The sequence below is a fragment of the Dipteris shenzhenensis genome, chromosome 25 (assembly GCF_047967505.1).
Source record: "Dipteris shenzhenensis isolate YYH24624 ecotype China chromosome 25, Dip_SZ_1.0, whole genome shotgun sequence".
NCBI lineage: Eukaryota > Viridiplantae > Streptophyta > Polypodiopsida > Gleicheniales > Dipteridaceae > Dipteris > Dipteris shenzhenensis.
The window spans coordinates 31,273,765-31,290,452 of record NC_141620.1 but is presented as its reverse complement, the minus strand read 5'-3'; the positions used below and the strand labels follow the sequence as shown (position 1 = coordinate 31,290,452).

Genomic DNA, 16,688 nt, shown 5'->3' with positions numbered 1-16,688 from the left:
ATCCAAGCTGCGTTTCTACCAGCAGTGATTCGTTTTTAGGGTTTGAAAGCTGAATACAGATTTGTTTTAGGGTTTTTGGTCTGCTTTTACTCTCCATCCTACTCCTTGAGTCCTCCTCCTCCTCCTCCTCCTCATACTCTTCCTCCTCCTCCTCCTCCTCCTCCTCCTCCTCTCCATCCTACTGCTTGAGTCCTCCTCTTCCTACTCCTCATACACTCTCCCTCCCCTTTCTCCTCATAAATTTATTTTTACACATAAATTGTACCATATTGCCGTTTCGGCTCGGGCCGAAAACTCCGTTTTCGGCGTTCCTGCCATTTCCATTTCGGCGTGCAACTATGGTTCAAGTATCAGATGCTTTTTGTGGTTTGGTACTTCATAGTCCTACTGAAATTGTTCAAATATTGGATTAAGCTGATCTGGATGCCAAATATATGGTTTATCATGAATTTTTGCTCGAAAATATTGCATATCCGTGCAGTATATAGATTGCTTGTACTCTTTTATAGCAAACTCTCATGAGCACGTGATAACTCCTCTAGGCTGTGAGCCACCAATTCATATTGATGGACATTGTCAATCTGGCACTCTAGGATATTGCACGCCTGTATTTTGAGTCCAAGCGGTCTCAGCAGTTTGCTGAATCGGAGACATGTTCAAAAAGACACTTCGACTAATTGAAAAGTCCTTTGTGTTGTTTCATGATGACAATTTAAAAGTTGTTTCCTTCATCCGATTGAGGGGCAGATTGTTGAGTATCATGGATCGCAAGGGGCATCATCAGCTTGATGGAGCGTTTCCGAGACCTAAATGACCATTCTAGCTGGTAATAGATGTATTCACCTACAGAGCTACTTCCCAAATTAGAAAAGCTTCTCTATCAGCTTGAAGGTTATGCCTCTATCAACTAGAATGGCTTCTCTATCAACTTGAAGGTTATGGCACTTCGTCAGTGAAAGGACAAAATAATAGTTGTTTGGCTCCTGAGAATATGAATGGTCACAGTTCTCTACAAGATTTGTCAGCTTATGGAAGCTTCTTTCTCGTTGTACATAAATATTGAAGCAGTGATCTCTTTTGGTAGATATCCTTTGATAGCTACTCATACGTGTGTGATTTGTGTATAGCAAGTCGACACGGTCTTAGTCTATGGCCTGGATGTAGGTCTCACATGGGAACTCCAGCAGCACTCAAGATCTGAGGAGGCAAAGATGGTTGTTTTTTTCATTCAAGAAGATCATTTCCATGCATCTCACTCTTGTGATTCATTTCAATCTCTCTCTGCAAGTTCCCCTTTACGCAAAAGCAATTCAACAAGAGACTCCAATAAGAAATTTATTGTGAGTCTTCTTCTCTACAATTTTCCCGTCACAAAAAAATATACATATCTATCATGAATTCACAAGGGAGCCCTCAAGGAGCATGACTACCCTAGCCCTTGTATGTGTATAGAAAACAAGAGATGCTCAAATTAAGATTTACAAGTCTAGTCTACCAATGGGTCTAATACCATGAACAAATCACACCAACAGGAGCTACACGACTACTGCCCTCCCACACACAAGTAGAATCAGATGTGTCCATGCGCGCACATACAATGAATTACTACATTGAAAAAATGACAATCCTAGCTAAAATGCTCTCTTAAAGATAGAAAGATGCACACAATCTAACATCTCAGCAACCAACCTGCATACACACAAATGGATCATATAAGAAAAATTCTCAAATGAGGAGATGAGATGTGAGGGAGAAGCCCCTTGAAGCTTCACGTTCAGACACAGGGTCATCTTGAGCAGTCCTCACTTCCTCCCTTGTATAGGGGGAAGGGGGTGGTTTATACTATTGATCCTCTTCCCTCAGAAGGGATCCTTTGCACTCCGATGTCTGGCCTGATTCATAGGAACTCATTTTCAGCTCTAGCAAATGCTTCAAATCTCCCAGAGGAGGAGTTTGTGCCCTCTACTTTTGGTGAGCTAGTGGATTGGGTTTCCTGTTGACAAGGCTTCTTCGTCAAGTGGCAAGGTTTTTTCCCCTGAGGATTGTTAGTTGGAACATACAAGGCCTAGGTGGCGTCCCACATCGCCGCCGCAGACAGCTGATTCGGGATCAGCTTCATCCAGGTGTTATTGGGGGTTCCATTGATGTCTTATTTATTCAGGAGCACAAACTGGATTCTAGGGATCGTGCCAAGTCAGGCAAGTTGCTTTAGGGCCATACATTTTGGTCGCCTGCCTTGGGCACTAGGGGAGGCACTTCTATTTCAGTTTCACAGTCGATTCTCCCCTTAGTTGTTGGACACGGAGTCATTATCCCCTCTAGGGCTCAGTGGATTATTCTCTTGATTGGAGGGCGTAAGGTTGGTTTCCTCAACCTGTATGCCTCCAACATTAGAGGAGAACGTGTCATTATGTGGAAGGATTTGCTCTCTTGGGCTCCCATTGCAGATTCATGGGTGATTGGAGGTGACTTCAACATGGTTGAGTTACCGTCAGACAAAAAAGGGGGTAGAGAAGGAGGACGATTCCACACTAGCTATGGAATTGCCGAGTGCTCAAAGAATCTAGCTGGGATCCCTTCAAATTGTGACCCAGATACAGAGTATTAAGCGAGATTTCACTTAGGGCATGGCGGCTTGGTTGACAAAGGGGGGGCATGCCTTCGACATCGATGAGGTCTCCCCAACATACAAGATTAATGGATAGAGTATTCACCGGATTGAGTTGCATGAGGCGATCCCACCCACTTGGCATTGTCCTCCTCCTCTAGAGGACGGCATGTGGGAGACAGTGGCCAACATCACAGCGTGGAACATCTAGGTTGTGGGATGCAGCCTAGTAATGGGTGAGCACCGTGTTCCACCCACGGCCACTCTGATCACTATCTGCCACGATATCATCTACACCCTTTGCGCCACTGGGGAGGGAGTGTCATTGCATTCTAGAGTGACCGCTGAAAGGCGGAAGCAGTTCTACAAGGCGTGACCTGGAGGCACTTTCTACACTTTCACGCTGCAAGGGAGTCGCTGGCCGTATAGTCCTCCTCCCTCGTTGTTAGCCCCTATCCCTGAGATTCCCTAGGTAGTGATCTAGGTTCTTGAGAAGTAGGCTGGTTTTCTTTCAGCCAGTTTTTCTGTTTTGTTTTCCCTGGACCAGCACCTTCGGGATAGCTGACTTGTATGGTCGATTTTCCAAGCATTTACATTCTGTTTTTTTTTTTAGCACCATAAGGATAAATCAATGAGCTATGGAACTTTTCCAACAAGGTCAAATGACTTAGCAATGAGCCAATTGGGACAAAGTGCAACTTGGCAATGGACCACACAGCCTAAGGAGGAGATGGAGACAAGATAAAGGGCAAGGCATGCGGATTCCTTACTAACCAAGTGAAGACACGAGGCTTGTGAACATAGAAGGCAAGGAGATGAGGACTGCCATGATAAACAATTGAAGAGCCCAGGCCAGCTTGCTGACCTTTACAAGGAAAGCATGCTTCCACAAGGACTGACACTAGTGAGCAACCCATGACTGCACTGCAGTGAGAAGCCACAAAGAAGTCAGTAGTGAGAAATCGCAAGGTAATCAACCACACAATGGAGTTGATTGCAAACCACCCAACTTCTCTAGAGTATGCATGAGTATCCTATGTTGGAGAGGGAAAGGGGAAGCTGCCAATGCATGTAAGGGAAGATGAGCTCCATCAGGCCATGTGGGAAGAGAGTCTGCTGACAGTGAGTAGAAGACAGACTCAACTGGAGGGAGGTGGAGAGACCATTCTAATGGAAGCCAGGAGGATGCAATAGAGGAGGTTGAGTGTGGTGAAGATATGTAGAATGGAGGAAGCGGAAGCCACAACCTCGCCTTGTGAACATTCCATTATTAATTGGAGTTACCTCGTATGGCTTTGTCCTTTCTCTTTTATGCCCTTTGTATGACTCTGAGTAACAAATACCCTTTCTGCCTCTCAATTTTTTAGTCCATCAGGAACGACCTCTCATCTTGCTCTGATCAGATCTTAAGTCTAGTGCTGTGAGACGTTTGTTGTCTAGGTACATAAAGCACCTCTTTGAGCAAGTGGACTTTTTTGGGGGCTGGGGGACTGGTAACTGGGGGCAGGGGGTTTGGAAAATGTTCTGCATGTACTTGTAAGAAAAGAAGGCCGTACATCAAATCCAGATGCCACACAAGATTTTCAATTGTTGTATTGGGAACAAGGGATTTGCCAAGACAAAAACCAGCCAGAGGATTTCCTTACTCACTGACAAACCATAATTAGAGTTACTTTTTACCCACACTAGAACTAGCGAAAGACAAGGATTGGCAAAAAAAGAAGCCATCTACACCGTATACTTTGAACAGCATATCTGACACAATACAAAACAAACCTCAAAATGTCATCTCTAGACCAAGCCTAATAAGCAGAACTTGCTGAAACCCAATGCACTTGTAAACCAAGCCACCACTCAAGTAAGAAGATTAAATCTCATTTTGATATCCACTCAAAATTCCTGCAATTAAGAATGCCAATATTCATAAGCTTGCCTCATGAGTTAGGCAGACCATACCATTTCCACTGTCAACAGCCTTTGAACCAGTTAATGTTTTCCTGCTCTCAAAAAGGCTGAAAGTACCATATGACGAAAGCTTCATCAGTCCTGCCAGTGTCTGGGGGGGAAAAAATCACACCATATTAAGATAGCTTATTTATCATGACAGCAAAAAGCCTGTACTCTCTTCTCAAACCCTGTAGAACCATATCTACAATTCCAATATAGAACCAGACATTGCAGAAAATAGTCAGCAGCAAGGAGATGTTTAGAGTAAGCAATACCATATTTGACAAAGTCCATATTATAGCTTATGAGATTAACCAAGTGCATTTGTCTTCTGGGCTAGTTACATTGCATGCTTTTACAACTGTAAATACGAAAATCCCTAAATCAACCAATCAGAACTTTCTACTCTTGGAAGTGTGGAGCTGTCGCTTGTAGCTGGAGGGGAAGAATGTGACAATATCAGAAAATGCTAACACAGGAGTTCTGTGCACATACCAGTAGCCAGCATCTAATGCAAAACTTATTTAGTTAGGTCCTATTTACAGGCCCCCCAATCTGCTGGCTGACCAGCCTTGTAGTAGGGCTGATTGACCCTGGTCTTTAGCCGACCTGACAGACCTGACTAACCATAAGTAGGGCCAACCACTTACCCTGCCACTGACCTGCCAACCAGATCTGCCAACCTGGTCTGATCTACTGCACTGCCAACCTGACTGCTGACCATGGGCTGGGATTTTTATGCCCCAACCACTCCAGTCCAAAGCCACAGCATGGCTGCCACCTGAGATGACATTTGTTAAAGAGATCCTCAAGGTGTTTTACCCCGCCATATCTGGATTTATAACTCAATGTTAGGAGTAGAAATCAAAAAGCTATGTACAAATGTTGTAATACAAAAACTATCTATTCGTACTGCAGATCACGGAAGCAGCACCGAAATTAATCCACCCAGCCAAATCCTGCTGAAGCTTTCGAGCTGACAGAGAGTTACGAATCAAAACATACGTGAAAACACAACTTCTCTTCTCTCTCTAGCTTCAACAAGCCCCATCTCCCTAGATGGATCTAGATGCCACACGTCATCATCACAGGGCCTTCCTAATGCAACATTTCACCCCTCTCTTGGGATGCATTAAAATCCTTTGCCCCTAGGCACATTCCTTGCATTAGGCCCTTAGCCTTAGATCCACCTAGTCTGGTGCTATCAACCCTCACCTAGGACCTTGACATTAATTCCCTCCCGATCATTTACATGAAGCGCAAACAAATAATTACAAACATAGATCCTTTAAGGGAAATGTCGACTGATTCTTCCGAGGTCATGCTACCTCGGCTAGAGCGTAACATTCCTTCCCTCTTCAGACATCAGCATCCTCGATGATAAAATCTGGGAACACTCTCCGCAACTGGTATACGGATTCCCAGGTAGCTTCGGATAGAGGCTGACCATGCCATGCAACCAACACCGTGGGTATCTTCCGATTTCGTATTTGCATTGTTCCTCGGTCCAGGATTCTTGTTGGTTTGCGCCTCGCATTATCCTCTATCTCCTGAAACAAAACCACACCTTCGATTAGTGAGTCACCTGTATGTAAAAATTTCTTTAAGCGCGAAACATGAAAAACCGGGTGCACCTTACACCCCTGTGGCAATTCTAATTTATAGGCTACCTTGCCTATTCTCTTTAGAATTAACCATGGCCCACAGTATCGAGGTGATAACTTAGCACACTCTCCTGAAGTCAACGACTTCGAGTGCGAAGGAACTCTGAGAAAAACTTTCTCTCCTTCCTTAAATACTCTTATAGACCGGTTTTCATCCGCATACACCTTGGCTCTATCCATAGCCTGGCGGATATTAGCTCTCGCAAGTGCTAGCATCTCCCGCATCTAAACCACAAAGTTCGCGGCACTAAGCACTTTCTAAGGTACTCCAACTATAGTTGGATTTGCTGGTCTATAACCATAGTTCAGCTCAAACGGACTGAACCCTGTAGAGGAATGTTTTCTATCATTGTAGGCAAACTCCAACAATGGCAACCACTTGTCCCACGTATGTTGCCTCAATGACACATATGCTCTCAGCATATCCTCTAAAGTCTGGTTGACTCTCTCCGTCTGACCATCCGTCTCAAGATGATCCCCACTACTCATTCCCAACTCGGTCCTTAGTGTCTCAAATACCGCTGTCCAAAAATGACCGGTAAATCTGACATCTCTGTCTGACACTATGGATCTAGGCAATCCATGCAAACGAAATATACGTCTAATGAACAAATCCGCCACTTGCAGGGCACTAACAGACTCTCTAGTCGGAATGAAGTGAGCCATCTTGGTTAGACGATCAACCACCACAAGGATAGAATCATACCCTCCTTGTGTTGTAGGCAGCCCTACAATAAAGTCCATGGAAATGCTCTCCCACTTACTTAGTGGTACTTCCAAGGGCTGTAAAAGTCCGAGTGGCTTCACCCGCTCGGCCTTACTTACCTGACACGAGAAACACCGTGTCACATATTCATGAATATGCTTTTTCATCTTTGGCCAAAAGAAATCTCGCTTCACGAGATCATATGTCTTCTCGACCCCTGGATGTCCCGCACACGGGCTATCATGGCACTGTCGAATGACTCTCTGCCTGAGATCATTCTGACTAGGTACTACAACCTTGCCATTTCTTTCTAGCATACCATCCCTTATGGTATATCTTGCATATGTTTGGCCTTTTCTGGATGCCAGGTCATCCTTTTCATTTTCCCCGGGTTTTAACACATGAGCCTTAGGCCATAAGCTTTGGACAAACTCGTCCACTTTTTGAGTTTCTCTAATCTCGGTCATTAGAGCACTCTCTAATACCGTGAAACTCAGGTTGTGCATAATGCGAGACAACGCATCAGCCACCTTATTATCCTTTCCTCTTCGGTACCGAATCGTTAAATTAAACTCCTGCATGAGCTCTGCCCACCTAGCTTGGCGGCCCCTCAAGTCAAGTTGTTTACAAAAATGTTTCAGAGTATCATGATCCACATCCACATAAAACTCTGAACCATACAAATAATGCCTCCATGTTTTCAAAGCATGGATAACAGCATACAACTCCAATTCATGAGTTGGCCAATTCCTTTGAGAGGGAGAAAGCTTCTTGCTTTCAAAGGCTTCTGGCCTTCCCTCTTGAAGGAGAACTGCTCCTACCGCAATGCCACTTGCATCGGTTTCCAGGAACAACGGTTTCTGGGGATCAACTATTTTTAACACCTGTCCTGTGACCACAGCTTGTTTTATGGTGTTAAAACTTTCTTGTTGATTATGTCCCCATATAAAAGGTACTTTATCTGAGGTCAGATCAGTCAATGGCAATACTATTTCAGAATATCCTTTGATATGCCTTTCATAAAACTGGACAAACCCCAAGAATGATCGCAGCGCGGTCAGACTCTGAGGGATTGGCCAAGTCAGTATCGCAGCTACTTTCTTCTGATCCATTTCTACCCCCTCTGGAGTAATTATGAATCCTAAATATTCAAGCCTAACCATACACAGTATAGTTTTCTTTTTATTTACATAAAGACTGGCTTTCCTCAAAGTAGTGAACACTATTCTTAAGTGTTCACGATGCTCAGTAATACTTTTACTGAATATCAGGATATCGTCAATAAAATGTACTACGAACTTTCCGATATACGGACGTAGTAAATCGTTCATAAGCATGACGAATGTAGCCGGAGCATTGGTAAGTCTGAAGGGCATTACCAAAAACTCATAATGACCAAACCTGCTTCTGAAAGTGGTTTTATGCACATCCTCGGCTCTAATCCGGATCTGATGGTAGCCACACTTAAGATCTATCTTGCTGAAAATCACGGCTCCATGTAATGCATCTAGCAAATCATCAATCCGAGCCATCGGATACCTATGCTTAACAGTGATATTATTCAATGCTCTGTAATCTATACAGAGACGAAACGTATCATCCTTTTTCTTCTTTAATATCACTGGCGAAGCAAAAGGTGAGAAACTTGGTTGAATCTGTCCCAACTTGAGGTATTCTTCCAGTTGTCTACGCACCTCCGCCTCTTCAGTAAAACTCATTCTATAGGGAGGTCTATTTACAGGTTCTGCCCCCCAGATCAGTTCAATCTTATGCTGAACATTCCGCTCTGAAGGTAACCCATAAGGTAGTTCATCCCTAAAACATTCAGAGAACTCCTCTGTTATGAGATTGGCCAACTTGGCCATCTCTCACCACTTTGCATAACATCAGTGCTAGCCGAAGAATCATCAACCGGCTCTACCGATGCTGTGCAAAGGAATAAAAACTCTCCTTGAGCTTTTCGGATTTCCATCACGGAAACCAACGGTCCCTGAGGTATATCTTTCTCACCTCGCAAGACATAAAGCACATCATTCATCTTGAATTGATATACGTGCTTTTTCCAATCAATGGCTGGATTCTTCCTAGAATGCCATGCCATACCCAGGGCTATATCTGCATGAGCAAGCTTGGTCATTTCAAAATCAAGCTTCTCAGCATAGTCCTGAATCCGAAGCTCCAACTGGGTAACCCTTTGGTCCCATACTTCAGTTGAACTTCCATCTGCCATCTTGACTGTATACGCATAGTCAGATGGACTTGTCTTTAATTTCAGCCTCTTCACGAGCTTGGAGTTAATCGAAGCCGAGTCAAACAACACAATGACATCATGATTGGCCACTTGCCCTTTCATTTTAATTAACTCCGTATCATTAAAGGCTGTATACCCCGTTGCTGCGGGCTTAGATAGGATTTTATCAGGTGCACTCGTCACTAGCTTAGCAACAGACACACATAACAAACAAGGTTCTAACCTCTGAGAAGATCCCGCTAGCTGAATCTGCATCTCTTCCGCTCTGGGACTTCCCTCCATCTCCACATCGCATTCCGAGATCACCATCTCAGCCATCCGACGATCTTTGTTACGTGGACAATCCTTCCACTGATGAGGCTGAAGGCAACCAAAACATAAGCCTTCTCTCCTCGCTTTTTCCCTTTGTTCTGGGTTTAAGGGAGACTTAGACCAAGCCCGGGCTGCCATTGGGGTTACTTTCCTTTTCACTCCAATGGTGGTACTTGATTTAGGAGTTTCAGCTGGTTTTGCCTGCTTGGCTTGACCACTCGGCTGAGAACCACTCCCTCTACTAATCCATTTCTTCTTAAACCCAGATTTCTTCGGATACCCATACTGGGTTCCGACCTGTGCAAACCCACTTGGCCTGTTGCCCTTGGCATCTTCATAGTTCAGGGCTATAGCTATTGCATCATCTAACGTGTTCGCGTACTTAGCTCAAACTTCCATTTTTATTCGATCATTCAATCCAAATATGAAATCTTTCACTTGAATTGATTGAGGCAGGGGTTCGTCAACCTTCATTACACTCTCTCGAAATTTATCAGTGTATTCTGCCACCGATAAATTTCTCTGACGAAGGTTCCTATATTGATCCCAAGCTCAGGATGCTTCGTCAGGAGGTAAGAAGTGTTTCCTGAACTCTCTTTTAAACCCCTCCCAGGTAGTGGATGCTATACCATCTTTTTGTTGTTTAATCCACCACCGATCTGCTGCCTCACTAAACATGTGGGTGGCCTCACGGATCTTCTTGATGTCATTTCTGATTTCACAAATGGCGAACACCTTGTCCCATTTGTGTAACCAGGTCTCAATGACATCGGGGCTACGGTCGTTCATCCGACCAGAATACTTTTTTGGCCTGTAATTGGCAATATTTGGCACTTTAGCCTTCCTAGGCTCGACCGTATGGACACTAGACTCCGGTTCCATTGGAGCCTTTCCCTTCTCCTCTCGAGAAGGTCTGGCAGACATACTGTGTATCGCTCTCCTAAGTTCAGACTGCCCTGCATTGGCCTGTAACTACTGCGCTAACAACTGTTGCAAGGCATCCTCCAGCAATGCAATCCTGCCAGATAAGGTATGAGCTATTGGGTGCGATACCTGCTGGGTCGGCCGGACTCCTGACTCACCAGGGTCCCTCCTGGAAGCCCCTTCTTCTGCTTCCATTCAGTCCAATGGGTGTTTTTTTTTTTTTATAACACCGCTAGAAAACTGTATTTACAAACTGACGCAATTCAGTGTACTGACACTCTGACACAATTCCCTACACTAGGGAATTCCTGCAATCCCAGATTCACACTGACTAGGCATTTCACACAGGCATATATCTCAAACAGTGCTTTTCCCTATCCTAGGGAAGCTCCTGCAAACAACTCTAACTATAGCACATAGGCATAACCTCAAGCATAATCTGTCCCTGCTACAACATCAAAGCCTCATGCATGCTGATCACTCACGAGATCCTGTCTATGAAAGCAGAGCACCAACCGACTAATTCAAGGAAAAAAAAACACGAAATTGATGGAGGTCAAAGAGAGCTCCCTGGTCATCAACGATTTCGTCACAGCCTTCTTGGATTGCGTGGCCTCTTCCTTTGTCTGCCAAGGTGTAGCTGTCTAATCGAGATGTTCTCTGGCTACGGGTTGCCCATCCACAAATCTTCTCGAAGATGCACACGAGCCACCACGCTGTCCTGCGTCACCTCTGCGCTCCTAGCCTGTCCTCCGCTCCAGATTTCAGCGATCACGCATCGCGTTATAGGCCTCCACGTACACGACCCACCACCCGTGCATCCATCTACCCTGCGTTTCGTCAACCGCCCTACAGGATCCCCCACGCTTCCATCATAGACTACGGGCAGCGCCAACCTTCCGTCGTAGATCACGGCAGCGCCAACAGCCAAGTCACGGGATGGTCATCAACGATTTCGTCAGTCACGGGCTATCAGCGTCAAAGGGTCTCCCCGTTCACAAGCTACCAGTAAGCCCACGAATAGTCCTAACCCCCAGCAAAATCCTGATAGCGGTGCGGGACGACCACCAATAGCGATTCGTCGTCACGGGTAGCCCCCTCCAAGTTCGTCGTCGCCCGTTATCGTCGATCCCATCTGTCCATCGCGTGAAGGTCACAAGTGGTCAAGTCGCCACACCTACGCTCCACGCCTATTATCCGCCATCACCGATCAAGTGATACACCCTCAATTCACCGTTCGTAGCTTTCGTCACAGCTCACGAACCCCTTCCCTTGGTCTCTTCCCTTGTGCTCTGATACCAAATGTAATACAAAAACTATCTATTCGTACTGAAGATCACAGGAGCAGCACCGAAGTTAATCCACCCAGCCAAATCCTGCTGAAGCTTTCGAGCTGACAGAGAGTTACGAATCAAAACATACGTGAAATCACAACTTCTCTTCTCTCTCTAGCTTCAACAAGCCCCATCTCCCTAGATGGATCTAGATGCCACATGTCATCATCACAGGGCCTTCCTAATGCAACATTTCACCCCTCTCTTGGGATGCATTAAAATCCTTTGCCCCTAGGCACATTCCTTGCATTAGGCCCTTAGCCTTAGATCCACCTAGTCTGGTGCTATCAACCCTCACCTAGGACCTTCACATTAATTCCCTCTCGATCATTTACATGAAGCGCAAACAAATAATTACAAACATAGATCCTTTAAGGGAAATGTCGATTGATTCTTCCGAGGTCATGCTACCTCGGCTAGAGCGTAACAAATGTTGCATATATCAAGTTAGAGAACTTGTTAACTTCCAAGAGACAGTGAAGTCTAAGCATTGAGTGTATAGCAGACGAATGCAGTGGCATTCTTTAAGGAAAGCCATTGAAGGCAAGCATATCATAAGCTGCAATGAGTGTACAAGGTGAAGCTGAAGGATGCTCACACTATAGGCAGATAGAAAGCAAGCTTGGAGGGGTATTCAGCAAGAGGCCATAGATGTTCATGAGGCCTTTGCACCAATCACATGGCTGAACACCATCCGACTACTTGCTTGCACTATGGATCTTCGTCGACTGCATTAGATCAATGTCAAAAGGGCCACTTGGAATGGAGACATGCAAGAAAAGGTATACATGAAGCAACGTCAAGGTTCTAAGCAAGAAAGACTGAGCATCTGCTATGCCAACTCAAGAAAGCCTTGTACAACTTCAAGCAAGCCCCTATGGTTTGGTCCATCAAGATTTAGAACCAGTTTAGACAACAAGGATTGACTAGAAGTAAAACCTATCCCTCAGATTTGATAGAAATTTTCTGTCACTTAGAAATCAAGTGGGTAGTCCTGTAGGCCCACATTCTTAAAAATCCTGTCTAGATTAGATATTAGAAGTCAAGTAGAATATAAATTAGATTAGTCACATGGGATTAGTAAGGGGCTTGACCATTGATTTGGAAATTATTCTATGCCCTCACCATATGAGCTCAGCAAAAGTCAAAAAATACCAGCTCAAAAGCAACATAAGGTGTCAAATCAATGCAGGGATGGACCAAAGCCTCTAGAGTGAATTATCATACCCACTAAAAAAAACACACCAATGATTCATTAAGTCCCATATTAAGGCTCATAATGTCTAAAATCAAATCCAAACAATTCCCACCAAAAAGGAAACTAATAGATCAAGGTCTAAAAAGACAATAAAGTGCAAAAGATAGTTATACTAGGAAAAGTGTGTGTGTGCACGCCTTTGCTATTCAATACTATGCACCGAATTTGTTAAGGATGAAATTCCTTATCTAAAAAGAACCTCACTAGACACATGTGCTTGTGAGGTCATATGGCTAGATGGAGACTATTGGTTCTTGGGAGGATCTTGGTGTGCAGGGGGGAAAGTGCGATCAATAGAGTGCCATTGTTTTGGCAACATCTAGCGGATCTTGGGACTATTCAGCCAATCCGTTGCTATAAAGAGTGTGAGACCAAGTCACATCGAGAGATGACGACTCAGCATCTCCAGTCATGGTGAGATTGGGGTCACCATCCCCAACTCACTAGTGAGATTGGGGTCACCAAATGCTACCAATGTACAAGAGCTGATGGATGCAAACTAAATGGTTGAGACCAAACTCACCAACTCCATGGTGAGATTAGGCTCGTCATCCTCAACTCACTAGTGAGGTCGAGATTACCATCCCCAACTCAATGTCTTGATTGAGATTTCTTGCACACCTTTCCACCATCCTTGTAGGATGCTAACAACATACGTTTGGTACAGTCTATTTTCTCATCATCATTCCCAAACAATCCAAATTTGAAGGATCAGTTTCTCTGGACTTTGAAATTGGAAAAGTTCAAATCCAAGAGTTTTCTACTGTCATGATGAAGTTGGGGAGAGTATGTTTGAGTTGTACACTCGGTTGAAGTTGCTAGACACAAAGATGTTTGCCCCACCTAGCAACACAATCATGAAGTAGGGTTCCATGAGCCTTGCCTTCCTCTATTGGAATGAGTCAAATTGCAAGAGTTCTTAAATGAAGTTGTTAGATGGAGTGTTCTTAGTTGAGCTTCGAGCCACCATAGCTTCCTAGCCCCGGATCTAAGAGAGACAGTATCTTTTAAATGGCAGCATCTCAAGAGAGAATTGGAGCAAATTAGAAAAAAGTTGAAGAAAAAGAGAGCAATCAAGAGATGTCATCTTTTAAAGCCCAAGTTAGGAATGCTCTAGGTCTACAAAGTGCAAGGGCTCTAATCATGGTCATTGGCAGTGCCAATTAGAAGACAAGGTCACAACTTCTACATCATTGTGCACATTTTGTGAAATTCATGGACACAATGCCTTGGAACATAGGTATCTCAAATGGTAGCTTATTCTAGATCTTTCAGTAGGTGAACTACTTATAGCAATGGTCCAAAGGGCTACCATTACCCCTAGTGCACCTTAAGGTATATAGATGTAGGAGGAGTAGGTCTAAGGGTGAACCATGCTAATCCTCAACCAGAGAAGTCGATCAATACGGAGGAGTAGAACAGCAAGGCTTGTGGAGGCCATGTGAGGTGGTGTCGGTGCTTGTGGAGGCCCTATGGGAGCACATACAACACTAGTTGGCAAGCTATAAGCATGATATGGACAATCTTCAAACTGAGAAGGCTGCTTGGTTGATCAAACAATCCAATATTTTGGTGAAACAAACTCGCCTTCAAAATTAGAAAACAGATATGGAAAAGGGCAAGGCTAGTTTGGAGGAGTAGATAGGTGACCTGTTATCAGCCTATATTTAGGATCATTTACATGAGCAAGAGGAACATACAACGGTGCTCACACAGAAGCAAATAGCTTATATGGAGGAATTTAATGCTACGTGTACTACCTTGGAAGAGGGCAGAGGTGCCCATATATTGGAGATATAATCCCTTCCCTCCAGATTCAATAGTTAAGAGGCAAAGCATGGAAGGCCCATAAATACAAAGAGAATTATGAGGAACTATAGTGCATGTTGGAATCTATCAACAATGACAAAGAAGATCACCATCTTGAACCCGACACTATTCCTAAGGCAAATCCATGCTTGACTATGACACTTCAATTGCAAGATGATGTTGTATGCTGTTGTGTTCTATTTTTCAATTTTCAAACTCTTATTTTTGGCTCGGCTTGTAATTGATTAATCAAAAAATACAATCCCTTTCCTCCATAGTCAATAGTTAAGAGGCAAAGCATGCAAGGTACAAATAAGAAACCCGCAAATACAAAGTGAAGTATGAGAAACTATAGTGAATGTTGGAATGCATCAACAGTCACGAAGAAGATCCTTGTCTTGAGAAGCCAACACTCTTCCTAAAGCAAATCCCATGCTTGACTCTATGACTTCGACTGCATCGTGATGTTCTATTTTTCAAATTGTCAACTCTTATTTTTGGTTAGGCTTGTAGTTCTTGATCAAAAAATGATTGCTCTAGAATTTTGGTTGAAATTTTTCACATGCAATATCAGTTCCACTAATTATTAGGCTTTGGGCTCTTCTTGTAAGTATAATTCTCTTTTGTACCATTCAATTATTTTTAATTTTTCTTAATCCGAATAAGGGACAGCCAGCCCTTATATTATTGGGCCTCCTCTCTTCTCAATACTCCGGGACCGTGAATGATAGCAAAAGCAAGAAGCTCCTTGCATCAATGTGTGTGTGCGCATACACATACAGATGCCACTGCAGCAATCATTCTCTAATTCTCTATGTGCTCATCAAATAGATTCTCTTGCATACTTACCTTACAATGATATTTTTTAATTGCATGTTCCCTATCTGAGGGCTGCTCTTTGTAATGTAATGCTACATGGATTTCACCCCCAAAAAAGAGTTTTGTGTGTGTGTGCACGCGCGCATGCGTGCGCTCTCGCACATGTGTGTGTGTGTGTGTGTGTTGGGCTGAGAATATTTATTGGTCCAAAGTATTCCACCCTCCTTTGGCTATACAAGAACCCAGGAGTTCTTATTTTATATCTTTCAAAGGTATTGCTTCTGTGGCGGATGTACTTCAAGATGATGACACTCTTTTATCTTTTTTTTGCGGCTGCTAGCAAGTATGGTTGGGGAGCTCATTATCGTCCTTTATGGCACAAAATTTCAGAAATGCTTCAACCTTTCTTGCCGGTACCTCGTTTGGAACTTCAAGATAGGCTTGAGGATTGGACTCTCCATTCTTCCTCTTCTTCAGCCCGTCCTTTGAAGTTGTCATATATCACAGTGCCTTCTTTGTATAAAGTGTTGTTACCTCCGTCTTGGGTTTCTGACAAAGCCAATTCTGTTTCGCATATGGATCACCCATCAAAGTGGTGGAGAAAGCGGCTGCGTCTCCTTTGGCATTATAAAGTCCCTCTTCGGCAACAGGTTTTCCTCTGGCGAGTCCTACTTGGCATTTTTCCATCTGGGCAGTTACTCGCGCAGAGACATATTGCCTCGGCTGTTTGCCACCGATGTCTACATTCTGCTGAATCTGTGCCTCACATTTTCTGGCACTGTCCACATACTTGTGATTTCCTCGCTCTCTTTCGTCAGGGGCTTCGAGCAAAATTTCCTACTGTTACTTTTGGCAGGTTCTTCTGGTTATTTGGTTTTCATCCAACTAGACAGGGTTTTGATTTATTTTTTGTTTGGGTGCGCTACTGGACACTTTGGACTCTATGGATGGATAGAAATCATAGAGTCTTTGGTGATCCTACTTTTCCATCTTTTGTTTTTTTCAAACGATCTCTACGGCAATCATTTTATGATTGCTTTCAGACTCATTTGATTG

The 16,688-nt window shown here is 43.9% G+C and overlaps 1 protein-coding gene across 2 annotated transcripts in view; it reads right to left on the bottom strand.

The window, feature by feature from the left end:
• The window catches only part of LOC147885749 (kinesin-like protein KIN-14I), a 93,868-nt gene that overhangs the window by 54,236 nt on the left and 22,944 nt on the right, over nt 1–16,688 (bottom strand). For both annotated transcript variants that reach the window (XM_087396118.1, XM_087396117.1), the window contains one exon: nt 4,565–4,664. In XM_087396118.1, the coding sequence (XP_087252244.1) occupies nt 4,565–4,664 (100 nt within the window). The remainder of the gene's footprint in view (nt 1–4,564; nt 4,665–16,688) is intronic.